The sequence below is a fragment of the Scyliorhinus torazame genome, chromosome 3, assembly GCF_047496885.1.
Source record: "Scyliorhinus torazame isolate Kashiwa2021f chromosome 3, sScyTor2.1, whole genome shotgun sequence".
In the NCBI taxonomy this organism is placed as follows: domain Eukaryota; kingdom Metazoa; phylum Chordata; class Chondrichthyes; order Carcharhiniformes; family Scyliorhinidae; genus Scyliorhinus; species Scyliorhinus torazame.
The window spans coordinates 278,438,985-278,466,848 of record NC_092709.1 but is presented as its reverse complement, the minus strand read 5'-3'; the positions used below and the strand labels follow the sequence as shown (position 1 = coordinate 278,466,848).

At 46.7% G+C, this 27,864-nt stretch overlaps 1 protein-coding gene across 4 annotated transcripts in view; it reads right to left on the bottom strand.

Annotated features, from left to right (window-relative positions):
* Nucleotides 1-25,868, bottom strand: part of cntfr (ciliary neurotrophic factor receptor) — a 504,785-nt gene extending 478,917 nt beyond the window's left edge. For 2 of the 4 annotated variants that reach the window (XM_072497289.1, XM_072497290.1), the window contains exon 1: nt 25,740-25,868. Coding sequence is in view for 2 of the 4 variants with exons in the window: in XM_072497288.1 (XP_072353389.1) it covers nt 5,892-5,915 (24 nt within the window). In the remaining 2 variants the exon portion in view is untranslated. Of the gene's footprint in view, nt 1-5,891; nt 6,008-25,739 lie in introns of all 4 variants that reach the window. The other 2 variants (XM_072497288.1, XM_072497287.1) reach the window with 2 other exon arrangements.
* Nucleotides 25,869-27,864: the final 1,996 nt, after the last annotated feature.

Below are 27,864 nucleotides of genomic sequence, written 5' to 3'. Positions count from 1 at the left end.
TCAGACAGAGTAACCACACTTAGGTTAGCAGAGAGTCAAACTCAGAACTGTGCTAACAGTTCAATAAACCTGACTGAACTAACTTTAAGGTTTGGCGTATCTTTCTGATCTAAGTTGCATCCAGTGTACATAACATGACAGTCCCCGCCCCATTACACTCACCTACCCTCTGGCTGTGGACATGTCCCATCCCCTGAGTGTTCGGATGTTGGCTGCTGCACTCCTGCAGAGTTCAGGCATTGCGGTCAGATTGGGATGCACGGCATGCCAACCCATCATGAGTAAAGTGTTCACTTCACTATGATTGCCAATTCGATTCAGTTCAAGGTCATACACCAGGCCTATATGACGATGGCCCGGATGAGCAAATGTTTTGGGTGGAAGACAAGTGTGCTAGGTGGACCAACGAATCACGTCCACATGTTTTGGGCATGTCCAAAACTTCTGGGAGGGGTTTGCGGGCGTCATGTCCCAGGTACTGAAAACTAGGGTGGTGATGAGTCCAGGGGTGGCAATTTTGGGGGTCTCGGAAGACCCAGGGGTCCAGGAGGAGAATGAGGCCGACGTCTTGGCCTTTGCTTCCCCTGGTAGCCTGGCGACGTATACTGCTGGCATGGAGGGACTCAAAGCCCCCGAAGAATGGCTCTCGGACATGTCGAGCTTTCTTGCTCTGGAAAAAATTAAGTTCGACTTGAGAGGATCTTTATTGGGGTTCGCCCAATGGTGGCAACCATTCACCGACTTTTGTGGGGAATTAAACGTCAGCGGGGGCGGGGTAGATTAGAGTAGAATAGAAGGGATAAATAGACAGGTACTGTTTATGAGAGTGGATTGGTCATTTGCATTTGTTTTGGTTGATATTTGCACATCATTGTACGCTGTAACGGTTTACAATGCCAGAAATACCTCAATAAAATTGTTTATTAAAAAAAACCACTATGACTGCCAATTCAGCAATAGCTTTCAGCCACATGGCCAGAGGCTTCAAGCAGTTGGTGGGGGTCACAGGTGGCCGGTGCGCAGATTCCAGGTTGTCCCTGGAATGGGTATATGGTCCAAGGGTCGGCATGGTGGAGCCATATGCGGTTGCCCCCCAGAGAGCACATGGCAGCAAACCTCAAAACCCTTCTGCCTGGTTTATGTTTTTTTTTTAAAAAGTACAATAGGCGCCAGCATCACCACTTGCTGGGGAGGCGACTGGATCATGGGAGACTGTGGAGATGAGGCGGCTTGTGGTGATAATTGGTTTCTTGCCCTGGTATGGCGGGAGAGTGAGCCAGTTGCATTGCAAATAGTTTGGTGCAGTTCTTGTTTTTGGCCTCTCCGCTATTCATTGGCCTCGTCATGCCCTCGCTTGCCCATTATCAGGGGTGTGCGTCTGAATGTTCAGTTTAGCTCAAGTGCTAAAAGTCAAACTCTTTCCAGAGTTAAATGTATTGGTATAAATTCAGGTTTTAATAAAACAAAAAAGTGAATTCATCTATAGTTAATCCCATAAATCCTGATACTGGGCGAGTTGGCATAGTGAGGTTGGCACTGGCATGCGAGTAAAAACAGGAGTGCTCCTGTTTACATGAATGAAAAGAGGGAAGAACGGTTTCTCTTCCCTCTTCCAGGACCAGTGCTGAAGCACAGTTGACTGCCCAGGGCCACTTTCCAGGAGCAACAGGCAGTACCAAACATCCCACACCCAGAGAACAGGACTGTTCACACACGTGTTTTGGAGCCAGGGCCCCAAATGCAGACCTAGAAATGAGTTCAGTCAGTCTAGGATTTTGGACAAAGTCAATCTGGGTTGTTTGGTGGATAGAGATTTTTAAAAAATTTTTTTTTTAAAAGGAGGCTCCAAATGTTTGATGGGGAGGGTGGTAGCAGCCTTTGTGCCAACAGTGGAAAGAGTGAGCCGACCAAGTCAGAGTGTTGAGAATGTTGCACAGCTTTTGTGCAACAGTGGAAAGACTGAGCCTACCAAGTCAGAGTGTTGAGAATGTTGCACAGCTTTTGTGCAACAGTGGAAAGACTGAGCCTACCAAGTCAGAGTGTTGAGAATGTTGCACTGTAACATGCTTCAATCGGTCAATTTACTTCAGTTTAAACTAGTTGGGACCGCAAGGATCTCTCATCAACATTTCTACCTGGATAGAAGACCCACCTGATGCCATGGAGTGGCATGTAGGCCAATGCCCTTCCCTGGAGGTGGGGTTAGGAGGGGTGCAGTGAAGGACTGAGAAGACCACCCTGAGACTAATGTAACCAAGCTGACAACACTCAGGAGCCATCAGTTGATGTATAACATATGCCTGTTACAGTAGTGGTGAGCCACTGCAAGTCAGGTGCACTCAGTGCCATTATGGAGAGAGTAAAGGAACGGGACATATTTCCAAGTAACTCATGATCTGGACCTTGGAAACCTCCAGGTGTTTTCCCAGGCATCTACTGCTCTAATCCTTCCAGATTGATTGGAAGATGCTACTCAAGGAACCTTGCCAAGCTCCTGCAGTGTGCATTGATGGCTGCTGCTGTGTATCAGTGATGGAGGGATTGAATGTTCGAGAGGAGCAATCAAACAGGCTGTTGGTCCCAGTTAGTTTTGTGCTGATGGTGTTGTGGAGCTCCACTCCAGTGCAGAGTATTCCATTACACTCCTGCCTCTTGTTGGGAGGGGGGGGGGGGGGGGTGCATCAGGTATGACAGTAAAGTTTCTACCCACCTCCCATGTGATTTGGATTTGCCCTCTTTTAGTGTACAGGACATTTTCCACATTTCTGGATCAGTGCTAGTGTTGTAGCTCTACTGCAACAACTTGGCAAGTTTTGGAGCACAGGTCTTCAGTACTATTGCTGGAATATTGTCAGGGCCCATATTCTTTGCAGTATCCTGTGCCTTCAGCCATTTCTTAGGATATCATGGGAGCGAATCAGAATTGTTGAAGACCGAAAAGACTGTGCCGTCACTTCTGCTGGGTCTAGTCCTGCCAGAGAGACAGGCTATACCTGTGGAGTAGTGAGGGTGGTGTCTGGGGTACAAGGTATGGTTCCAGCTATTGCTCAACTAGTCAGACTGCTCTCCAATTTTGGCATAAGTCCCAAGACTTTGTAGGTAGAGCTGGGTTGCCATAGTCATTCTGGTGCTGGGTGGTCTGTCCAGTTTCCATTTCTTTGTAGCAGCTCAATATGACTGGCTAGGCCATTTCAGAGGGAATCCAAAAGTCAACCACTTTTAAATTCAACCATCTGCTGTGGTGGGATTTGGGGTCCCCAGCACATTGCTGAGTATCTGGATTACTAGTTAAGCGATAATACCACTGCACCAGTGTCATAGAAGTACTTGATCTGAACACAGATCACCACCAGGCTCTCAGAACTAAATGACTCAAAATGACTCCAACTGAATCTCCATGTTGGTGAATCGCTACCATGTATCCAGGTAGAAATGCTCATTAGCTTTCCCAACAGTCAAGATATACGGTTTACAAAACCGATATTCCTCAACTTGCTGAAACTTGCACTTCCATCCAGCATGAGCACAGATGATATGCAAAGAAACTTGTCTCTTCTTTCCAGTCCACTCTTTGCCACTACCCGCAAGCCACTATCAGCAGAAAAGCAAGTCACATGACTCCATTCCTCTTAGAATATGGGGCCGGGCAACACCGGGACTGCCGCAAATTGCGCCACGCCGCCAGTCCCCAGGAGAGCGAAAAATCGGCACCATTGGAGCCGGCACAAATCAGTTTGTGGGCCGCTCTACAGGACCCCCCCCGGCCGATTCTCGGCATGAGATGGGCCGAGTGGCCACGCTAAAAAAGCCGAGTCCCACCGGCGCTGTCCACACCTGCTCTTGCCCAGCAGGACCTCGGCGTGGATGCACCTGGGGGCAGCCTCCACTGTGGCCTGGCCCGCGATCGGGGCTGACCAATCGGCGGGCCTGCCTCTCGGGCTGGAGGCCTCTTCCTGCGCCGGTCCCTGTAGCCCTATGCCAAGTTGCGTTGGGGTCAGCGTGGAGAAGTGAGCCACTGCGCATGCGCGCATTGGCGCCAGTCCCACTGCGCATGGGCGCCGACCCCACCCGATGCCAGGGATTGGCAGCCGGTGCGGCGTGGGTCGCTCCAGTATCATGCTGGCCCCCTGTAGGGGTCAGAATTGCTGCTCTGAGGCCATGTTGACACCGTCGAGAAACGCAACAGCATTTACGGCGGCATCAATACTTAGCCTCAGGATCAGAGAATCCCGCCCACAGAAGCCATTCGACTCATCAAGTCTATACCAACCCTCTGAAGAGCACCCTATCCAGGCCCACTCCCCTGCCCCATTCAAAAATTAGCTAGAACATTATTTAATATAATACTGATGAACTGATGCCTTAAAATGGCATGTAGCTCAGGAGTCATTATAATAACAAAATACTGATGTTTGACTAGATTTTACAAAATCAATATTTATGGTATTTTGTAAATACAAGCATTCCTGTGAATACTGCACCACAGTGGGCCGACTGTATACAGAGACTGGGAATGCTTCAGGTGGACATCTTGGCCACTACTGAGCTTTCAGATTTGAATACGGACTGCCTGAAAAAATAACACATCCTCCTTAAAAGGTTATCTTGAAGTATTTGAAAGCTAGCTAGCTTTTTCTCTGATGATCAGTTTATTTCTCTTGTCACACAATGTAAGGTACTGATGCGACCATCAATTCACTCAAGGACTCGTGTCTGAGCAAAACAGTGGTTTTAATTAACTATCAACTTTGCCTGCCTGCGACTGGTACATACGGAGGACAGTCCCACAGGCCAGCTACTCTTATACTCCTTCAAAGGGGCGGAGCCATGGGCTGAGCCCGTACATACTCCAACATCTCCCCCTGTGGGTGAAGCCATACAATGGCCCAGATAAAACCCACAGGGTTAATAACACATAACTGGTGAATTAACTGTATTTACATTCACCACAAGTACATAGGCTCCAACCTGGAAGCAGTTAGTCACTTCTGGGTTTGCGATAAGTGTGAGTGCACATCAGTTGTTCATCATACCCCAAGTGCATCAATCAACCTATCACCACATGATGAACATCAGACAGTCAATGTGCATCTGAACAAAGAAATAGCTATTTCCATGCAGCATTTAACTCAAAACTGCTTGTTTAATATGGTGCAAATATGAGGAGCGTTCAGAAAACCGCAATCAGCGATGTTGGTTTTGAGATCTGGTCATCCTCCATAGGGAAGCAGCCTTTCACTTTTTAGTGCTTCAAAAGTGTGATCAACAGCTGGATTAAGTTATCATACCAGGGAGGGGGTACAGAACTTCAAGAAAAGGGTAGATGTTTAACAAGAGGGAAGTATGGTTGGTTGAGTAAGCGGAACATATATCTTTCACCTTAAAAACAGTGCAGCCATGCCATGTTTTAAGTATGTATTAGGTTTTTTGATAATACCCGTTTTGTTATGCTCTTGTCGTAGCACAAGCTGCTTCCTTGATGTGCACTCTGACAAAGGAAGGTTCAGACTTGGAGATAGCTTTAACACATTTATTACTGTTAACATTCTCCTACTTGGATTCAATGCTACTGTTAATCCTGCTATAGCTACTCAGCCGGACTAACCAGTCTGCTACAATCCACGTGGTGGGAGTGAGGTTCAATCAACCCTGTGTCTGTACTCACCGAGAGTCTCCACTGGAAAGAGGAAGTTCATGTATGCAGTGTCCTTATATATGGGTTAGTGTAATGCCCCCCTGTGGTAGTGTCACCTCTTGTGTGTATCGTGAATATCACCACAATACCTTCCACCTTGTGCCAAAACCCATACCCCAGTCACTAGAACAGGAGCTGACTGACTTCCAATAAACATCAATTACATTGATACTGCTATCTTAATTTATTCCTCTACCTGAAGAGAGAATTCCACCTTCATTGCTGCCCAGACTGAAATCTTCTGATTAATGACCAAGTATTACATAGGTTCTTCTGATCCACAGAATGGAGGAATATATTGGAATCTGAGACCTAATGAAGGAAGTCAAATAACCTGCTATTAAACAGAATGAAGCGTTAGAGCCATGGTCCTAGTGTTCAGAACCATTGTACAAGAGGAAATATTAATGTTTAATCCATTAAAGTGCACAATTCAATTTAAGTTTTTTTTTAAACTGATCTAACAAAGAACAGAACAGTACAGGCCCTTCGGCCCACGATGTTGTGCTGACCATTTATCCTAATCTAAGATCAACCTAACTTACACCCCTTCAATCTACTACTGTCCATGTGCCTGTCCAAGAGTCACTTAAATGTCCCTAATGACCGACTCCACCACCTCTGCTGGCAGTGCATTCCATGCACCCCTGAAGAACCTACTCCTGACATCTCCCCTATATCTTCCTCCAATCACCTTACAATTATGTACCTCGTGACAGCCATTTCCACCCTGGGGAAAGTCTCTGGCTATCCATGCCTCTCATCACCTTGTACAACTCTTATGAAGTCACCCCCTCTTCCTTCTTCGATCCAGTGAGAAAAGCCCTAGCTTCCTCAACGTTTCTTCATAAGACATGCCCGCCAGTCCAGGCAGCATCCTGGTAAATCTCCTCTGCACCCTCTCCAAAGCATCCACATTCTTCCTATAATGAGGCAACCAGAACTGAATACAATATTCCAAGTGTGGTTAAACCAGGGTTTTATAAAGCTGCAGCAAAACCTTTCGGCTCTTAAACTCAATCCCTGTTAATGAAAGCCAACACATCATACGCCTTCTTAACAACCCCATCAAGCTGGGTGAGGGTTCTATGTATGTGGACCCCAAGATCCCCCTGTTCCTCCACCCCAGAATCCTGGCTTTAACCTTATATTCAGCATTCAAATTCAGCCTTCCAAAATGAATCACTTCACATGTATCTAGGTTGAACTCCACCTGCCACTTCTCAGCCCAACTCTGCATCCTGTGGAGATTATAGGGCAATATACTGGGGACCCAGGTGGAATCCTGCTATGGCAGATGGTGGTAATATAGGGCAGCACTGTGGCGAGCATTGCTGCCTCACTGCGCTGAGGTCCCAAGTTCAATCCCAGCTGTCTGTGTGGCGTTCGTACAATCTCCCAGTGTCTGCGTGGGTTAGATGGTGTTAATAAAATCTAATCTTAGGGCAACACAGTGGCGCAGTGGTTGGCATTGCTACCTCACGGCACCAAGGTCCCAGGTTCGATCCTGGCTCTGGGTCACTGTCCGTGGGGAGTTCACATTCTCCCAGTGTCTGCGTGGGTTCTGCTCTCACACCCCAAAAGGATGTGCTGGGTAGGTGGATTGGCCACGCTAAATTGCCCCTTAATTGGGAAAAATGAATTGGGTGCTCTAAATTTATTAAAAAATAAATAAAATCTAATCTGGAATTAAAAATCCAACGGCAACCATGAAACCACTGTCACTAAAATAAAAACAGCTAGTTCACTAATGTCCTTTAGGGCAGTGTTCTTCAAAGTCAGGGGCGCGACCCGCGGGTGGGTGCCGGGAGGGTCCTGGAGACATTGTCCGCGGCGCTCCCGATCGCGCAAATCCCCGCGCAGCAACCGGCTTCTCATAACGCCGGCTGCAAGCGGCCCCGAACAGGTTTTAAAAAAAATTTCGGCCGCATTGCGCATACGCTGATCAGCGCGCATGCCGGGCACGCATGCGAAATGCGGCCACTATTTTTTCTTTTTTATAAACGGTTGCAGCTTTTTGTTTTACAAGTTCTGTAGTGGTTTTTATTCATTTTTTTCTTTATTTTATTAATTTTTTTTTTACAAGTTCGGGGGGGGGGGTTTATTTGATAAAATTTACAGGAAAAATTTCAGAACTTTGGACAGATGGAGACTCCATACTTTCCGACACCAGAAGGCTTCACCTTTCATCCAACAGGTTCCATTGGAGGAGCGTGTACGAGGGCCAAAGGGACTCAAAACCATTTCCTCCATTTTTGTCGGCAGCAAACAAGGTAAGAGAAAATGGTGGGTCGCGCACGTCAGCCGGCATGGGTCGCGAAGGTCGGCCGGGTTGGGTCGCGAAGGTCGGCCGGGTTGGGTCGCGAAGGTCGGCCGGGTTGGGTCGCGAAGGTCGGCCGGGTTGGGTCGCGAAGGTCGGCCGGGTTGGGTCGCGAAGGTCGGCCGGGTTGGGTCGCGAAGGTCGGCCGGGTTGGGTCGCGAAGGTCGGCCGGGTTGGGTCGCGAAGGTCGGCCGGGTTGGGTCGCGAAGGTCGGCCGGGTTGGGTCGCGAAGGTCGGCCGGGTTGGGTCGCGAAGGTCGGCCGGGTTGGGTCGCGAAGGTCGGCCGGGTTGGGTCGCGAAGGTCGGCCGGGTTGGGTCCCGAAGGTCGGCCGGGTTGGGTCCCGAAGGTCGGCCGGGTTGGGTCCCGAAGGTCGGCCGGGTTGGGTCCCGAAGGTCGGCCGGGTTGGTAAAAATGGGTCCCCGGAAAAAAAGTTTGAAGAACACTCCTTTAAGGGAGGCAATCAGCCGTCCTCACTTCTGACCTACATGTGATTCCAGATCCACAGCAATCCACTAGAGTCAAAAAAGTAAACAAACCAGGAACACCCAGCACTGGAAATTACAATGGCAAACCCAACCCTGACGACCCTATAAAGTACTTCTTACTAACATCTGGGGGCTTGGGCAAAAATTGGGTGTGTTATCTCAAGCCTAGTTAAGCAACAGCCGGTCAGACATGCTCATGGAATCATTCCTCACCGATAACATCCCAGGCTCCACCATCACCCAGCAGAAGTGACTGCACAGGGCATACAGTTGGGAGGGAGTTGTCCAGTTCTAACAATAGACTCCAAACCCTATGAAGTCTCATAGCTTGGGCAAGGAAACCTCCTGCTGATTACCACATTGTTCATTGTCAGCTGATGATTGTTGAAATACACTTAAGAATGGAGGGTGGCAAGGGCAGAGAATGTAGGCTTAGGAACACCACAACTGACTGAGACACAGGGACATCTAACAGCTGGGTCTGGACTGGTGGTGAGGGAACCAGAGGGGGGGGGGGCGGGTGGGGGGAGGGGGAAGAGAAGAAACTAAAAAACATAAGACGCCACCAACCTGCCTGAAGGTGCATTGGTTAATGACAGCATCAGGAGGAGTGACCACAGTGGTCCTTTGAGTGGCACTACCGGATAGATCTACATCTATGAAATGCTGTGGGCCATCAGCAGTACCACTGTACTCCGCCACAATTGTTGCCTCATGCCCAGTATATCCCCCCACTCACCATTACCACTAAGCAAGGGGATCAACCCTGGTTCAATTGAAGAGTGCAGGGGAGCATTTCAGGTGCAGCACTAGGCATACCCCAAAATGTGGGTGCTATGAGGGTCACTCAGCTCCTGACCTCATTTACAGCCATGGGCCAAAGATAAAGTGATGAACTGCATGTAGTGAGAGAGCGTAACTAATTTGATATCAAGACACCATTTGACTGAGAATGGCATCAAGGAGCCCCAACAAAAGCTGGAGTCAGTGGGAATCAGGGGGAAACTCTCCAATGGTTGGAGTCATACCTAGCAACAAAAAACAAAACAAAAAAAAAAAAAGGTTGTGGTGTTGGAGGTCAATCATCTTAGTGCCTGTCCAGGCCACTGTGTGGAATTTGCATATTCTCCCCATGTTTGCGTGGGTCTCACCCCCACAACTCAAAAAGGTGTGCAGGACAGGTTGATTGGCCACGCTAAATTTCCCCTCAAATTGGGTACTCTGAAATGTTTTTAAAACCATCTCAGCTCCAGGACATCACTGCAAAGTTCTCAGGGTAGTGTCTGAGGCAAAATCATCTTCAGCTCCTTCATAAAATTACCTTCCTTCCAACAGAAGGTCAGATGTTCGTTGGTGATTTCACAATGTTCAGCTGAATCCACAAACCAGCAGCAAGATCGGAACAACATCCAGGCTCAGGCTGAGAAGCGGCAAGTTACATTCATGTCGCAAAGTGCCAGGCAATGGCCATCTCCAATAAGAGGGAATCAAAACTAATTTCCTCTTGACATTCAATGGCATTACCATCACCGAATCCCTGACTATCAATATCCTGGGGATTATCACTGACCAGAACTCCAACAGCACCCACTGTGCCACCACAAATATATAGGGTTTTGGCAAGATGATACACAGCTTTGGTCTCCAATGCGGGGGGTGGTGGAAAAGAGGGAAAGAGACCCTGGTTTGAATCCCAACCTACCAGATGGTGGAAATTTAGAATTCACCAAGGCCCAATGATGATTGTGAAATCATACCAATCTGCCATACATGCAAATCAGGAATGTGGTTGACTCTAAATGCCCACAGGCAACTAGGGGTGGGCAATAAATGGGCCAGCCAGCAACAGCCACATTCCAGGTTCCAGGGCTGAATTTAAAGAAAAACATTGGAAATGGAGGGAACTGGATCAGAAAAGGTGATTCCTGGAAAGGGTTGCCCTATGCTGGGATGATGAGTAAATTCAGCCTATCTTCTCTGGAGTTATGAAAGGTGATCAGTGAAACATACAAAAGATGTTGGACAGGGTAGACACAAGAGGTGGTTTCTCCTGGCTCGATCTGGAACACAAGGACAGTCCTATAACAGGAAGGCCAAGCAGTTAGGACTAAAGAAATAATTTCTTCATTTAGACTATGGTGTTTCCATCTTGGAATCTCCTGTCCCAGAGGGTTGCTGATATTGTCAAGGCTCACTTGGTGGCAGATGTGGATGAGGAGAGCAGTCTCACATGAGGTGGTTATTGCCTGGGGATTTGGCCCTTTCTGCCTGATCAGGTGAACTTTGGGAAGAAAACTCAATATAATCAGACCCTTTCTGGCAAGTGGTGGGTACAACACAAGTCAGGCAAGGGATCTCCACCCAATTCAGAAAGGGAGAAAATGGCAGAGGTCTGTGGCATTGATGCCCCCTTGGTGAACAAGAAGGAAGAAGTTGGTGGGCTTGTGAATTTAGGAAACAGCAACAAGTGATTGCTGAGGGCAATTGGGGGGCAAGTCGTCAGTAATCTAGATCCAAGTTCTGGAATATCCTCCTTTTAAATTAAAATAATTCTACTCATCTCACTTCTTGAGACAACTCTTCCTGGAGAGGCTTGTCTAGTACTCCAATGCCAAAATTGTAACAAAAAAAAAGTTGCTGGAGTTAGCCTTGGTGAAAGCAGCAGGAATTATAGGCTCCTGCAAGTTCCTAGGTAATTCAATAAGGCCTGTCGTGTTATGTACTCTGGGATAACACAGGCTGCAACTGGATGCTACTTTAACCAAAAGCTACTCCAGACCTTGCAGTTAGTTCAACCTGATTTATTGAACCAGTAGCACAGTTAGCACAGTTCTCTATGAGTTCGACTCTCTGCTAACCTAAGTGTGGTTACTCTGTCTGACTGAACCAGACTAGCTCTTAGCCACGTGCTGGAGGTGTGATACTGTACATGAACACACCCTGACTCACTCTGTAGATGTTCATCAGTAGAAAGAGGCGGAGTGCGAGTGCCTCGTGCCTTTTATAGTGAGATACCACCCGAGTGTCCTGCCTGCTCATTGGTCATGTCCTGTTCTCTGTGTTCATTAGCTGCCTGTCTGTATATCATAATCTGCATATCATGACATCTCCCTTTTTAAAAAAAAAAAATGTTTTGTTGGCATATGGGAACGTACTTACATGTGGTGGCATATATTAACATATTTACAAGCGGTGGCATATGTGAATGTATTTACATGTGAAGACAGCGGTCTAATGTGAGGAAACAGAACATAGCAAACAAAACAAATGTTCATAAGTCCAGTCTCTGGGGCTTGCGTCTGATCCTTGTCGACCGCCGGAGAGTTGATGGTGGGGACGACGGCACCTTGACAGGTGGGTTGGAAGCCTGACTGGTGGCCTCGTAGTTAGAGGCATCAGGAGGTGGCAAAACGACGGACGGAAATGGAGAAGAAAGCGGTTGCGGGCAGGCAACCTTGCGCAGTGCCCGTCTGTTTTGTTGCACAACAGAACCATCAGCCATACGTACAACATACGAGCGGGGCACAGCCTGTCGGACAACGACAGCTGGAGCAGACCAGACACCATCCAGTATCTTAATCCTGACAGTGTCTGCCGGGGATAACACGGGCAAATCGGTGGCATGAGCATCATAGCCCTGCTTTTGCGGGATTCGGAGCTGCTGCACCTTCTGCAGCACTGGGAGGTGATCCAGATTGGGCAGGTGTGTGGCTGGAAGTGTCGTCTGCAGGTCCCTGTTCATCAGGAGTTGAGCCTCGTCACTCATGACAGTGAGTGGGATACCATGCCTGGAGAACGTCTCCTTACAGGCCTTGATGACGGTCTGAGATGTTGAGGTCTGAGAGCTTCACGACTTCAGGGTAATTGTAGAAATAGTCAATAATCAACGCGTAGTCACGACCATTCGCACGGGAGGTTGATGCCAACCTTGGACCACGGCGAGGTCTCGATTTCATGCTGCTGGAGTGTCTCCTTGCTCTGCGCTGGCTGGAAGCATTGACAGGTCGCACAGTTGAGGACCATGTTCGAGATGTTCTGGCTAATACCGGGCCAGTAGACAGCCTGCCTGGCTCTGTATCCGCACTTCGACGCCGAGGTGTTCCTCATGGAATTGGCGGAGCACCAAGCTCTGGAGACTTGAGTGGAATGACAATCCGGTCCAGTTTGAGGAGGACCGTCCTTTACATGAGGGCACTGCCCTTTTTGCCAGCCAGTATTGCATAACACGCTGCAAGAGGGGGTCTTTGGCTGTCTCCTCGCAGATACGAACCACCTTGCTCAGACGCCGGGAGGGTGCTAACACACAGCTGCACCTGTGATTCAATCTGCCGGATGATTTCCAGCGATGATGAGCTCCTTGCCAGGCGTGTACACTAAGTCAAAATCGTACCTTCTGAGTTTGAGGAGGATGCGCTGCAACCAAGGCGTCATGTCGTTCAGGTCCTTGTGGATAATGTGGACCAGAGGCCTATGATCCGTCTCGACAGTGAATGTTGGCAGGCCATAGACCGTGGCATTCTCAAGTTTCACCAGCGAGAAGACCCAGGCATTCCTTCTCAATTTGCGCATACCTCGTTTTGGTGGGCGTCAAGGCCCTTGATGCGTAGGCTACCGGCGCTCAGGATGAAGTGGCATCGTGTTGAAGCAGCACCGCTGCAATTCTGGCTCGCATCTGTAGCGATCTTAGTCTCCCTGTCTGGGTCGAAAAACACCAAGACGGGTGCAGTGGTGAGCTTGGCTTTCAGCTCCAACCACTCTGCCTGATGTGCTGCCTTCCACTCAAAGGCAGTGGACTTTTTCACTAGGTTTCGTCGGGCTGTGATGTGTGAGGCCAGGTTTGGGATGAACTTGCCCAGAAAATTGACCATGCCCAGGGAGTGAACACCGCCTTCTTGTCTTCAGGAACCTTATGGCTTCGATAGCCTTGACCTCGTCTTGTGTCCGGGCGCACACCCTGCTGAGAGATCTGGTCACCTAGGAACTTGTGTCGACATGCCAAAGCAAATTTGGACCTGTTCAGCTTCAGGCCATTGGCATGGGCATGGCGGAATACCTGCTGGAGACGGGAAACATGCTCGTCAGGGGTCGTGGACCATATGATGATGTCGTCCATTTAGCCTGGCGAGTTCCTCCCTCTTCGGGATGGGGTAGTGTTCATGCATTATATTCTTATTGAGATCCTTGGGATCAATGCAGATGCGCAGGTCTCCCGAAGGCTTCTAACACATCATCGAGCTGACCCAGTCAGTCGGTTCGGTTACCTTGGAAATGATGCCCTGTTGCTGAAGATTCTGGAGCGCTGCCTTCAGGCGCTCCCTCAGCGGAGCCGGGACCCGGCGTGGTGCGTGGACCACTGGCTTGGCATCAGGTCGTAGCAGAATCGTGTATCAATATGGCAGCGTGCCCATCCCGTCGAACACATCCGGATACTGAGCGAGGATGTCGTCAATGCCGGCCTGAAGATCCACATTGGAGGATGTGGTGTACCCGCTGCACGAGGTTCAGCTGCTTGCAGGCATGCGCGCCAAGTAGGGATGCCCTGTCTGGCTTGATAATTTCAAAACGTAACCGTGCATGGATGCTCCGGTTGGAGACGAGTAGATGGCTGGATCCCAGTCGTGATGGCATTTCTGTTGTCCTCCAGGAGCCTGCTGGAAGGACCTTTGGGGGGGGGGGGGGGGGGGGGGGGGGGGGGTTGACCTGCATCACCGCATGCCATTCGTCCGCAGAATCCACAGCAACGATGGATTGAACGATGAGTTGGTTGGCATATTCACATTTGGTAATGATGCCCACACAGTAGGCGGAGTCCAGGCATTCTTCCTCTGGATCCGTTGTGCTGCCAGGATCAGAATCCTGTAATCGTTGTTGCACACTCTGAATGCGCCGTCGTTGGAATTGGGAGCGCTGGCCCCTGACTGGTGGTGCAGATCTGCACAAGGCTGCATAGTGTCCAGGCTTCCCGCAGTTTAAACATCGCCTGCCTCTTGCAGGGCAGTGTTTCATTAAGTGGGCGTTGCCGCAGTTCGAGCAAGTCATGGCGTCGGCGTCCTGACGCTCCGCGCGGTGTCGCACATGCAGTGTGGGTGTCAGCCGCTTAGGTTATCCCGTTCACATCGCGCATGCGTGGGACCCTGGGAAAAGCGCGCAAAATGGTCACTTTCAATGCTGAGGCGCTGCATTCGGGAGATGACCTGCACACTCTCTGCCTCGTGGGAGACAAGTTTCTCATTCAGCTGATTTGCACTGGGCATAGCGATTTTTGGCGTGTTCATGCACTGTGCATGTTTCAATCCTGACTGGCAGGGTCACATGCTTGATTTTCAGTAGCTGCTCTCAGAGGATCAGAGTGAACTCCAAAAACGATTTGGTCTCTGATCAACATAGAATTTTTCATAGAATTTACAGTGCAGAAGGAGGCCATTCGGCCCATCGAGTCTGCACCGGGTCTTGGAAAGAGCACCCTACCCAAGGTCAACACCTCCACCCTATCCCCATAACCCAGTAACCCCACCCAACACTAAGGGCAATTTTGGACACTAAGGGCAATTTATCATGGCCAATCCACCTAACCTGCACATCTTTGGACTGTGGGAGGAAACCGGAGCACCTGGAGGAAACCCACGCACACACGGGGAGGATGTGCAGACTCCGCACAGACAGTGACCCAAGCCGGAATCGAACCTGGGACCCTGGAGCTGTGAAGCAATTGTGTGCTATCCACAATGCTAGCGTGCTGCCCACAGAGTCAGCAATATCACCAAAGCTGCAGGACAGCGCTAGCAGGCGGAGGTTAGTTAAGGAGTTGAAAGATTCATCTTTACCTTGTAGACGCTGTTTGAATATGTAGCGCTCGAAGATTTCATTAGTGTCCACTTCACAGTGCCTGTCAAACTTGTCCAGGATGGTCTGAAACGTGTCTTGTCCTGGCCTTTGGTGAAATGAAAAGAGTTGAAGAGTTTGATGGCTTGATCACCCGTTGTTGAGAGGAGAAGCGCATTCTTCCTTGCATCAGACACACCCACGAGGTCTGAAGCTTCGATGTACAGCAGAAACCTTTGCTTGAATGTCCACCAGTTGGCACTGAGATTGCCGGGGGTCCTGAGCTGGTGAGGAGTCTGAATCTTCTCCATGGTGCTCCGCGGACTGAGGTAAACCACCGAGGTTAAGCAGTCTCGCATGTCGTGTTATGTACTCTGGGATAACACAGGCTGCAACTGGATGCAGCTTTAACCAAAAGATACCCCAGACCTTGAAGTTAGTTCAATCTGATTTATTGAACCAGTAGCACAGAGTTCGACTCTCTGCTAACCCAAGTGTGGTTACTCTGTCTGACTGAACCAGACTAGCTCTTAGCCACGTGCTGGAGGTGTGATACTGTAAATACACCCCGACTCATTCTGTAGATGTTCATCAGTGGAAAGAGGCGGAGTGCGAGTGCCTCGTGCCTTTTATAGTGAGATACCACCCCTGAGTGTCCTGCCTGCTCATTGGTCATGTCCTGTTCTCTGTGTTCATTAGCTGCCTGTATATCATTATCTGCATATCATGACAAGGCACAAGGCTTGAACTTATTCCTTTTAATTGCAGTGAATGGGTTCCTGCATGCGAGTATGTAAATGAGCCACACCACAAGTTTGAATTGGTGCATACTGGTCACTAGGATTGTTCAATCACATCCCAAGTACAGGCTGGTTGGGCACAGGCTGTGCCCTGCCAATTACAAGCTGGGATGTGCACCCTTCTGCCATTTTACTAGCACTGTGTGGCAGGCAAAGTGTTGGACTGACAGCAGCGTGAAGATTGCCGATTAGGTTCTAGCTGTATATCAAGGTTTACAGTAGACAATGGAGAACACAACTAGCCCAGTCTATCTCAGATTACCATGAGTGACAAAGTATCTCAATTTGAACAACAGCTGAAGCTGACATTGTTACTATGCATTGGCAAGATGTTATTTTCCACTAATAGGATACAGCCAGTCAGTCCAAAAACATTTTTTGCTTCTTGCACAACTGAGCAAACTTGAATGAATTTCAGTGCTGGTGAGATATGTTAGATATGTAGGCCATTAGTTGATCGAATCAAACAACGTGTTCCTTTGGTTTATCATTTCAGACTAAACACAACCCACACTTGTAAAACCCAACAGAATGTAGATAGAAGGATGATTCAGTGACTGAGAAAAAAATCTGTTAGATAGGATTCCATAGACTGGCTGAACAATGCAGAGTTCAGGAATAATGACACCAACAACCAGTTTAACATAGTTAGTGGAGCTTAATGTGGTTTATTTACAACATAGGACAATAAGGATTAGGAACAGGAGCAAGCCATTCGGCCCCTCGAGCCTACTCGGTCATGATCATGGCATCACCATGATAGCCACCAAGCAAACCGTCTCCAAACTATTTCTACTGCATTTATATCCATTTTTTAAAAACCTGTACACCAACACAACTGTGACAAAACATTCCATTTCCCTACATAATCACTGTACCTGCAGACTAACTTTCCAGGTGTATGTGGACATCCAGATCCCTCTGTACCTCTCTGCATTAATAACAATGAGCGTTTCTATTCTTCCTCCCATTCTATTCTTCCTCCCAAAGGGGAAGTTCACATTTTCCCAAATTATACTCTCACCTGACAAACATTTACCCATGTCTCTCTGCAGTAAATCCTCTTCACAATATACCCATCTTCACGTCATCAGCAAGTTTCTACCATCTCCAGCAGACACTTAGCATGGGATAGAGTCCATCAGGACCTGGGCCATTATGATTCTAATAATTCTCAGTATCCCCTTTCCCAGAGATTCCTCGGTCACAGGATATTATTTATATTCTCCAGTGAAGACAGATGCAAAATCTGTTCATCCACTATTTTCTTAGCTTCCATCTGACGCTTCTCCTTTTCAAATACCTGCAGAAACTTCTGTTGTAATATTTCGAGCTAGTTTTCTCACCAAATTGCTCCCTCAATCTTTACTGTTCTTTAAATTCTGTGCAATCTTTCAACTCGCTATTCATCTTTGTGGAATTATATGCTTTTCTTTCAATTTGATACTATCTTTAGCCTCCTTAGTTAGCCACAGATGGTGCATCCTTCCCTTGAGTCTTTTCAGGTTACAGAAATGTATGATCAGCTATGATTATAATGAATGGCAGAGAAGGCTTGAAGGGGTTACTCCTGCTCCTATTTTGTTTAAGCACCAAGAAACGATCCTGAGAAACACTACATCATCCAGGCTATCTTTGCCAATCTAATTTGTCCAACTCACCCATGATTGATTATCACCATATCTTTCTCACAAGCTTCCATTATTCCTTTTTGTCTAGTGTGGTTACTATTAGGGGGCCTATAAACCACGCCCATAAAAGTTTTTAAATTTCATATTAGGAGCAGAATTAGGCCATTCAGCTCATCGAGTTCTGCTCCACCATTCCATCATGGCTGATATATCCCTCATCTGCTACAGACCAAGAGCTGGATTGCGAAATCAGCCATAGCATCTCCTCCCTAGATAGAACACGAGGAGCAGGAGTAGGCAATTTAGCCTCGAGCCTAAACACCTTCAATGCGATCATAGCTCCCAGCCAAGGCTCACACCACCGTCCTGCTCCATAACCCTTTAACCCATTAACAATTAAAAATCTCCTACTTTACTTATTGTCCCTGCATCCACCTCACTCTGGGGTAGCGAATTCCACATATTCACAACCCTTGGTGAAAGTAGTTTCTTTTCCTCAAATAGTTTTTAAATTTGCTACCTCTTATTCGAAGATTATAATCTCTCGTTTTAGAATGCCCCACAAGAGGAAGCATCTGCTCCATGTCTACATCATCCATACTTTAAGCATCTTGTATACCTCGATTTGATCTCCCCTATAGGCTTAAACTGTTCAATCTCACACCTAGTGAACCTCCTCTGAACAGCCTCCACAACACACTTTCCTTAAATAAGGGGACCAAAACTGCACACAATACTCAGTGCGGTTTCACCAATGTGCGGTTTCACCAATGCCTTGTATAGTTGCAACAACAACGTACCCCTTTTGCTATAAATGCCAACATTCCATTTGCTTTCCTTATTATCTGCTACACCAGTATGCTCATTTTCTGTGACACTCATCTCTAGAGAATGAAGATCATCTCTCTATTGTACAAATGTCATCCTGACCAAGCCTACCTCTCCACCTGGCTTCATAAGTGAAATGCACCTAGTCCAAGCTTGTCCCCTTGCTAGAAGCAACATAATGACCCATTCCCTGCAAAGTAAAAGCCTTGCACCTTGAAGTTACCAGGAACCTGTGGAGCCAATGAAGCCCTCTTGCGTAGTCTTTGGTGGTTGGTTAGCTCAGTTGGCTGGGCACCAGCATGGGTTCAATTTCCATACCAGCTGAGATTATTCATGAAGGCTCTATCTTCTCAAGCTTGGCCCCATGCCAGAGGTGTGACTCTCAGGCTAAATCACCACCTGTGAAAAAGGGAGAGCAGCCTATGGTGGGACTAATGGCGACATTATGGGGGGGGGCGGGTATTTATCACCTCCCCATGAGCTTTGTCTGGGGAGGCAGCCCACCATGTGGGATCTACAGGTCCCATCGCTGTCAACGGGATTTCCCGAGGCCCTTGTTTCCTGGAAACAGTGGACCGGAATTTCCTGCTGCCGTGAACAGCTGGTAAATCCCACCTTAAGAGAGTCAACCAATCAACACGCTTTTCTCCGACTGGGTGATTGTTGGCACTTTTGCCGATGTCTCAACGAGTACAAGACAAAGTTTTTCAACAATATTCATGCTCTAAAGTGTACCTCTATGTGGAAAGGGGCAGGATTTCCACCAGCATGGAGAATACCCATGTGAAGTGGGTGGTAATGTAGGAATAATGCATTCGAGGTCCCACCTCTGGCTATTTTGATCAGCACATGAAATGAAATCACTTATTGTCACAAGTAGGCTTCAAATGGAGTTACTGTGAGACGCCCCCAGTTGCCACATTCCGGCACCTGTTCGGGGAGGCTGGTACAGGAATTGAACCGTGCTACTGGCCTGCCTTCGTCTGCTATCAAAGCCAGTGATTTAGCCCTGTGCTGAACCTACAAACAACTCCCAATGTTGCCTGCTTGGTTGTTTTGTGGAGTGGTTGACACCAGCTCAGATGTCACAAAGCATGGGGAAACCCTAGCCTAGAGCTAGGAAGCTTTTGGCAAATCATAAATGCTGTACAAGCTAAATATGGTTGAAATAGTGATTCTGGGTGATACTAACACTCATGGATAAAGTGCTGAAACAAAGCTTTGACAAAGGGTCGTCTGGACTCGAAACGTTAGCTCTTGTCTCTCCCTGCAGTGTTGCTAATGTTTGGTTGGTTCACTTGGCTCTGTTTTATAACCTTTGCTCTTGAGTCGCCAGGTATCTTTATGATACCGCCACGAGGTTCAAGTTCGAGTAAAGACCAATAACTCAATACACCGATTAGTAAGATTTAAATCAAAGCACATTTATTATACACAGTAATCACTACTCATGCACAAATTCTACGTCTAAGCTACTTCTACAACTAACAGGCCTGTACTTAACTTCAGACTGGCCCACCAGGTCAGGGGAATAAATGGCCTTTTGTTCGGGTTCGGAGCCTGCGGAATTCGAAGTTGGTACGGATTGATAACTAAGAGCGCCTATCTCGTAGCGAGCATTGACTTAAGATCTCTCGGCAGCAGTTGAACCGGTCACGGTCAATGTTGGTTCGCGTTGCTGGGTGGCCCGGTCAAGAAGAACGATTTGAACTTCGGGGCTTAACTTTATAGTCCCCAGGGGCTTCCCGCCTTTCGGGACGGACCCTGTACCTGGTTCCGAGTGATTGGACTTCGTTCCAACCGCTTGGTTCGATTTCTCCAATACTGGTGCGGTTCCCTGATCGATGGGCGGTCTTGAGGTATCCGTTGACCTCTTTTGTGTTGGCTCCTGCTGGCGCCAGGGAGTCTGGCTTGGATTGGTTTGTCCCAAATGTTGCTATTGTTCCCGGGGATTGCTTATTAGTATTGTAGATGGTTGCTACATTATTATGCAGATCGCTGCTAGTATTGATGCTGTCTGGGCCTTTGCAGAATTAAATACACAGCAAACTTGCACCTGCAGCCTTTGCCGTTCGCCATTTTAAAATCGGGACTTGGCCAACTCAGGTGGCTACAGCAGAAGCTGACAGACCTGCTGAGATTTTGCAGCATTTTCTCTTTCGTTTCAGATTCCAGCATCCGCAGTAATTTGCTTTTGTGGATAAAGTGCTTATCGGCAATGACATTCAGATGTGACTGTCAGTTCCCGGTGATGCGGAGGACACTATTCCCTAATTGTTCCCCAATGACGGAGGTCTTTCAAATGACATCTTCAGCTCTTGCAGTTATGCAGCTGTGAAATGGGAGTCCATTATGCAAGCTTTGCCGAGTTCTATATTCCACTGTTTCCTGCTTGGCAGGGGTTGTTGATACAATGGAGGGGCTGTATGTCTATTTATCTTAAAATGTTTAATGATCATAGAGCGTGAGTTAACAGCCTTGTTGCATCCAGATTGGTGATGTGATGAGGCCATGGAATCTCACAAAAGGGTTGCTTGAACTGCAAACATTTGTAATGCCGAGATCGGCGATTTGGGAGAGATCCAGATTAACATATTGAAGTGAGCATTAAATACATCTACACCAGATTCCCCTGGGGGAGGAAAAAGGCGAAGAATCTACGGCTCTGGGCAGGTGGGTACATTGGTACTCCTGCTGGCACCTGGGCACTGCCAGGGTGCCTTGTCCTCAAAGGAGGTGGAGACCGGGCTCAAGGACCCTGTAAGAGGCAATTTGAGTTCAGTAAATAGGAGGGGGGGTGGGGGGGGGAAAGAGAAGAAATAAGAAAGGTCCACAGTCCATGGCAGGGTGGCTGAAGAGGGGAGGGGGGGGGGGGGGGGTTGAAAGATCGGGGCAGCATTTATTTAAAAAAACACAAGTCATCTTCCTGCACTGGCAAGTCGAATGGTCAGTGAAGGAAATGTGGCCTCGGCAGTGTGTTCTTGTAGCGGCCAAAACAAGAGTGGCAAAGTTTAAATAGCAGTGTCGTTCTTCGTACCACAAAGTACCCTGTTAAAAAACACCGAAACAGGAACTGTCCCACTAAAAATGCACCCATAGTATTTGATTAAATTCTTCCACAGGATGCAAGCATCCTTGGTTAGATGCTGCCCATCATCAAATCCAACTGGGGGAGGGGGGAGGTAAAGAGCACCACAAACTTCCCAATCCTGAATTTCATGTTCTTCTGACAGATCACAAGGCGATACTGAAGCAAATGTTAGCTCACCATCCCCTCTACTGGATGAGAGAAGTAGATGAAAATAAAAGGCAGTAAAATCTTAAAAAGGAGGGGTTATTGGGTTACGGGGATAGGGTGGAAGCGAGGGCTTAAGTGGGTCGGTGCACACCCGATGGACCGAATGGCCTCCTTCTGCACGATGTTCTAGAGAAAAGCATAGACATTGTGCCCAATTTGCAATGGGAAGGAGGAAGATCTGATTTTAACTATATCTTGACAGAGTTAGTGGGCATTAAAGTTACATGGTACAAGTTGAACATAGCAAATATTTTTGAGATATTGTACATGCGTAAAACAGTGTTAATAATTCAGGTTGAAAGCAATTATTTTCACCTCTTCTGGCCTTGGGTTGCTCCTTAATCGGCTAATTGACTAAATCATCTGAAAGCAGTTAGAAGATCCATTTTGGTTGCGCATAACAGTTTTCAGCCAACTCCACACTTCGATGGTGGAATCATTTCTGCATTTTTACTCTTATCCTTTGATGTTGGCTTAGCCATCAGTTTGCAGTTTTTGTTTCCCCATCACCCACAGCATTGCTGTGAAACCACCACCAATCCCTTTTCATTGTTTTGTTTTCTACCGCTTTTATTAGCAGGAGTAATATATTATTGTTGACCGTAATGGCCAATTAGTTTGCTGGAGACTGAACCCACATTTTAGATATGGGAGAAATCTATCCCCAACTATATAAAAGCTTCACAAAATTAACCGCATAGTATTCCTAGTTCAGGATTCTCAGCGGTTAGGAAGGCAAATGAAATATTTGTAGTCATTTTGAAGGCTGGAATACAAGAGCAGGGATGTACTTCGGAGGCTGTATAAGACCCCATTTGGAATACTGTGAGAAGTTTTGGGCTCCATATCCAAGGAAGGATGTGCTGGCCTAGGACACTGCTTCAAGACTGAAGGGATAATCCTAAACCAGGTGGGGAATTTGAGAGTCTCTACTGTAGAAGGCTGTGGAGGCCAAGTCACGGATGTCTTTAAAACAGAGATAGATAGGTTCTTGATTAATAAGGGGATCAGGGGTTAGAACATACAGTGCAGAAGGACAGAAGGAGGCCATTCAACCCATCGAGTCTGCACCAACCCACTTAAGCCCTCACTTCCACCCTATCCCCGCAACCCAATAATCTCTCCTAAACTTTTTGGTCACTAAGGGCAATTTATCATGGCCAATCCACCTAACCTGCACGTCTTTGGACTGTGGGAGGAAACCAAGCACCCGGAGGAAACCCACACAGACACAGGGAGAATGTGCAGACTCCGCACAGACAGTGACCCAGTGGGGAACCAAACCTGGGACCCTGGCACTTTGAAGCCACAGTGCTATCCACTTGTGCTACCCTATGTGGGAGAAGGCAGGAGAAACATCAGCCATGATCGAATAGCAGAGCACACTAGTTATATCTCTTGTCAGCTCCGAATAGCATCAGCCGATTCTGTCCAGATGCACTAACAGCTGCATTAAAATCAGAGGCTATTATATTCCCAATATTTTTAACTGCAAAGGCTGCTCTTCATGACAAATTAGGTTATGTGCACCTCTTTCAATGGATTCAGTGAAGTTAAACCACAGCTGCTTGCCTGATAATTTTCCCAGCGCAGCAACATTCATATCTTAGACGGACCCTGGCAAAGACATGCGAGCTGCTTGCCCATCCCAGCGCAGCAACATTCACATCTTAGACTGACCCTGGCAAAGACATCTGAGCTGCTTGCCCAGCCTGTCTTAGCAGTTCAGCCAAATTTTAAAAAGCAACACGAGATTAAATGAGTTTTCCCTAATCATTTTACATCTTGTCCTGTTCTATCATCCTTAGTTGATCAGCCCAATATGACTTAATTTTATTCAATGCAGTTTGTTTTAATACAAATTGCAAGAACCACATCTGCATACCATAGCAACTTGAGATTTAATATGGTTTCTCTATGGGGGGGGGGGGGGGGGGCAAGGCTCAATAAAGCATCATGAGGTAGCAAATGTTTCAGTGTCTCTGAAGCACAGGAAGAGAAAATATCGCATTTTAAAAACGCAAAAGCATCTTTATCTACCTAAAGTTTATATGGAATGCCACAGCATGCCTTGTGGAAGCTGTGCCGAACAAGTATCATGGTGAGAAGTTGCTGAGTTCACGCTTGGGAAGAGTTTGCATTGTGCAAGGGACTCAAAAAGCCACAGAAGATTAGGATCCTGGATAATTACAGCAAGGAAACGAAGTCCGTCACCATCACACAGCTTTTGGACAAAAAGCTTCTCCCTACAGAATGCACACAGATCACCTTAAACACGACTAAACTGGTGCCACAATTATTATTCATTTGTATTTTAAAAATGTTTGGTGGCATAATGTGCTGCAATCCACCTTGCAACTCAAGAGCACTTCCACTCAGCTACCCTTCTTTCAGCCTATGCAAACAGCGCTCCCTCACAGCTTCCCATCGACATATCCAGAGAAAACCTCAAGTCTTTCCCACTTCTTCCAACAACCTTCTAGTTAACCTTCATGTTGCAGCCAGCTGCAAGATAATTTCATTTATACTGCTGAAATAATTCACATCACACCAGGAGGACAGGACAACCCTTGCCAGCAATCATTTGGGATAATTCTTTTTGTAGCATCTGGAGACACACAAGAAGTCTGTACCAACATATATTTATAGAGGCAATGGTGCTCTTTGGCACATGATTAAAACAGTCCTTAAAAAAAAGAGAAATTACTGAAAAGTGTTTTTCAGTTGTACTTGATACTGTTGTACTGCAAAAAATATTCATTCACATATCTCCTACCCTGGAGGGTCATTTTTGTTCCCTTTCCAACTTGAAAATGGATGTATGTTATGATGCAGATAAACACCTGCCGGGATAACTGCAGTGAATTCGTGAAACGAGTGACTCATCATTTTTGAACTACAGCTTAGCTTTCTTTAAAATATACAGTTACCTGTAGATTCTCTCCCCTGAAAAAAAAAGTAATCTCTAGTAAAAATGATAGCATTGCGGCATACGGGGCCGGAAAACGGCAGGGTCAGTCCAATAGGAACAGGCGGTCCCCGAAGTCTCTCCATGTCGAAACGCACCGAATCCCAGTTTCAACATACCCCAGCCTCTCAGTCCACCCACTCCGGACTCTAAAAAAGCATCATGTTTGGAGAAATAAGGAAAACAGGATACTCAAAGCTGTTGGCAGCTGGATTTAGAAATTCCCCTTCAGCGTGCATTTATATTTGCTCAAAAGCTTTCTTCAAACTGACTTAACGGTCGTGCCCTGCTAATAAACAGCGCTGGGAGATCAGCAATTAGCAGTGAACAGTGATCAGCTCAGCAGTCCCTTGATCTGAAGGTTTTTTTGGAAGTAATAGAGCACTAGCAGTGAGAAGAGAGAGGGAGAGGGAAAAAAAAGAGGGGAAAAAGCAAGAGGATTTCCGCTAAATCTAATCAATCAGGAATGCATAATAGCTTCCATGCAGAACTGCTGACACTGGGTCACCAGCTTCTATGACCCCTAAACACAAGACCAGCACTACAAAAAAAGATGAGAGAGTCCGAGCTAATTGTCTAGCAGTGCAGTGCTTTCTTCACTTTTCACCCAACAATACAGCTTCAACCACACCCGCACATTTCATGACAATCCAGTGAAACATCTTTCATCCTCATTATTTCAATTTTTCCCCCTCTTGCTTTTTCCACTAATGCTCCCTATACCTAACCAGCAAACGCACAGGCAGAGAAGGAAAATACTGCAGAATTTAAATGAACGTATTTCCAAGACAACATTGCATTTTTAAATATAATGCACTGCACCCATAAAAGAGGAAAAACATATTTGCCTAAGCAGCACATTTAAGGTTGTTGTCATTTTATTTTACTTACTGCAAACGCCCTCACAGTAGCACCTCTCAGCAGAAGAGAAAGTTGCCAGATTATTGCTACTTTGCCACCAGCTGCTCTGCACTGGATGCAGATTAAAGCACTTTTAAACTCCAGAGCCTCACCATGTGACCAGGCAGTCATTTGTGATGGGCAGAATAAATTATCAGACGAGCCTTGCACCCCCTAGCCAACGTTTGGGGAAGTGTAGCTTTCTTTTATATGAAAAAAAATTACTGGTGTCTGCCAAACCTCCTAGAGCTCAGTCTCCAGTCAAGCAACGGAAGATAAAATATCTTTAAGGGCACATATTACAAATATGTATCTGCTTTTCCATGGTTATTGAATGTTATTTTTAAGGAAATGTAAGGGTTTTTTCTTTGACAGTGGGTGGGTGTGGATTGTGGTGGTTGGAAGTTTAATTGATTGGGGAAGTCTTAAGTTTATTTCTTTGTGTGTGTTTATTTCTCCCTTTTACCCTCTCTGCTTGGAATGCAAGCTCCGAGCCGGTTTCTAAAGCACAGCAGCTAAACACACAGTACACATTAACAAATCAATACAAACAAAGGTCCTCGAGCTCTGCATAAAACATGAGGCTCTTCTGAGGCTCTTTATCCTAATTGAGCTCTGATCCTGCCACCTCATTCAGAATGCACTATCTGCTGTCTCAGCTGACAAGCATGGGGAGATTATGTATATGCATACATACATATATATATATATTTATGTACATGCCAGAAATATGGAAATGATATCTATTTTTCTGTGACTGCTCCATTTTCCTGCACAGCTGCTGTATTCATTTGCTCAAAATACTTTAGAGTGCTGTTTATTTGAACTGTCTTAAAATTTGACATTCTTTTAAACATCTTTGTTCCGTAGCTCTTTGACCGACGTTCCATACAGAGTTTAGCCAACATTTAACCATCAGCTATAGAATTATAAGAAAAGTAAGCCGTTAGTTTCTTGTGATGCAGTCTGGCCTTCAAAACAGATTCAAAAAGCAAAGTCAACATCGTGGACACTGTTAAGCACTACAAAGATGTTCCAGTGTCCTGAAACGGTTGACAGATCCTTTATTTTACCCTTTCTTCTTTTCTCTACTCCCTTTGTTTCAGTTTCTCAACTGCTCTTTTCAACTTTACTGGAGGTCTGCTTAATCCTTCATCTATGCGTTCCTCTAGAAACTCAATAAAACTGGTGTGAAGCACCTGGATGTGCCACAGATAAAATTAGTTCTTATCTCCTCACTCCTGGAGTTGATATTCGTGATTGTTGAAGGGGAGATTTTTGCCTTTCCAATATTATAATTGGAAGTTTTGCCAGGGGTTTTAACATTTCTGCAGGATATCTGAAAACAGCCCACAATTAGAATTTTTCTCTTACCCACTCTTGCTGCATTTGAATCTGATAAATGTACAGCCATTTTGCCAAGAAATGCTATGCTTGGCTGGGGATTTTTAATCTTCAGAATGAAACAGCCAATTTGCAAATCTTTATACTGCATTTAATCATTCACTCAGCTATTCAATCTAAACAGTAATAGCAGAAAACACTTAAGAAATCGTATTTCACGCAAAAGTGATTAGACTTCTAAAAGCATACTTGAAGTTTGGCAGCATTTTGTGTATTTAATGTGCTGATCATTAAAGAAAATCTCCATGCTAAATTACTAACAGGAGAACTATTAAAACTCAAACATGTAATTGATGCTCAGAGCAATAATACGGTAATACCACTGCCAGACTTTACAATAATAGAGTCTCTCTCATATTATCTGCTCCCCTTTGCATATGCTTGTGTTCATACAATCCATTTTGCACTTTTGGTATCTTCACAGGCACGGTAGCACAGTGGTTAGCACTATTGCTTCACAGCGCCAGGGACCCGGTTTCGATTCCCGGCTTGGGTCACTGTGCAGGATCTGCACGTTCTCCCCGCGTCTGAGTGGGTTTTCTCTGGATGCTCCCACAGTCCAAAGATGTGCAGGTTAGATGGATTGGTCACACTAAATTGCCCAGTGATGTCCAACAGATAGTTGGGTTTCTAGGTTACGGGGAACAGATGGAGGTGTGGGCTTGGGTAGGGTGCTCTTTCAGTAACCGGTGTAGTCTCGATGGGCCAAATG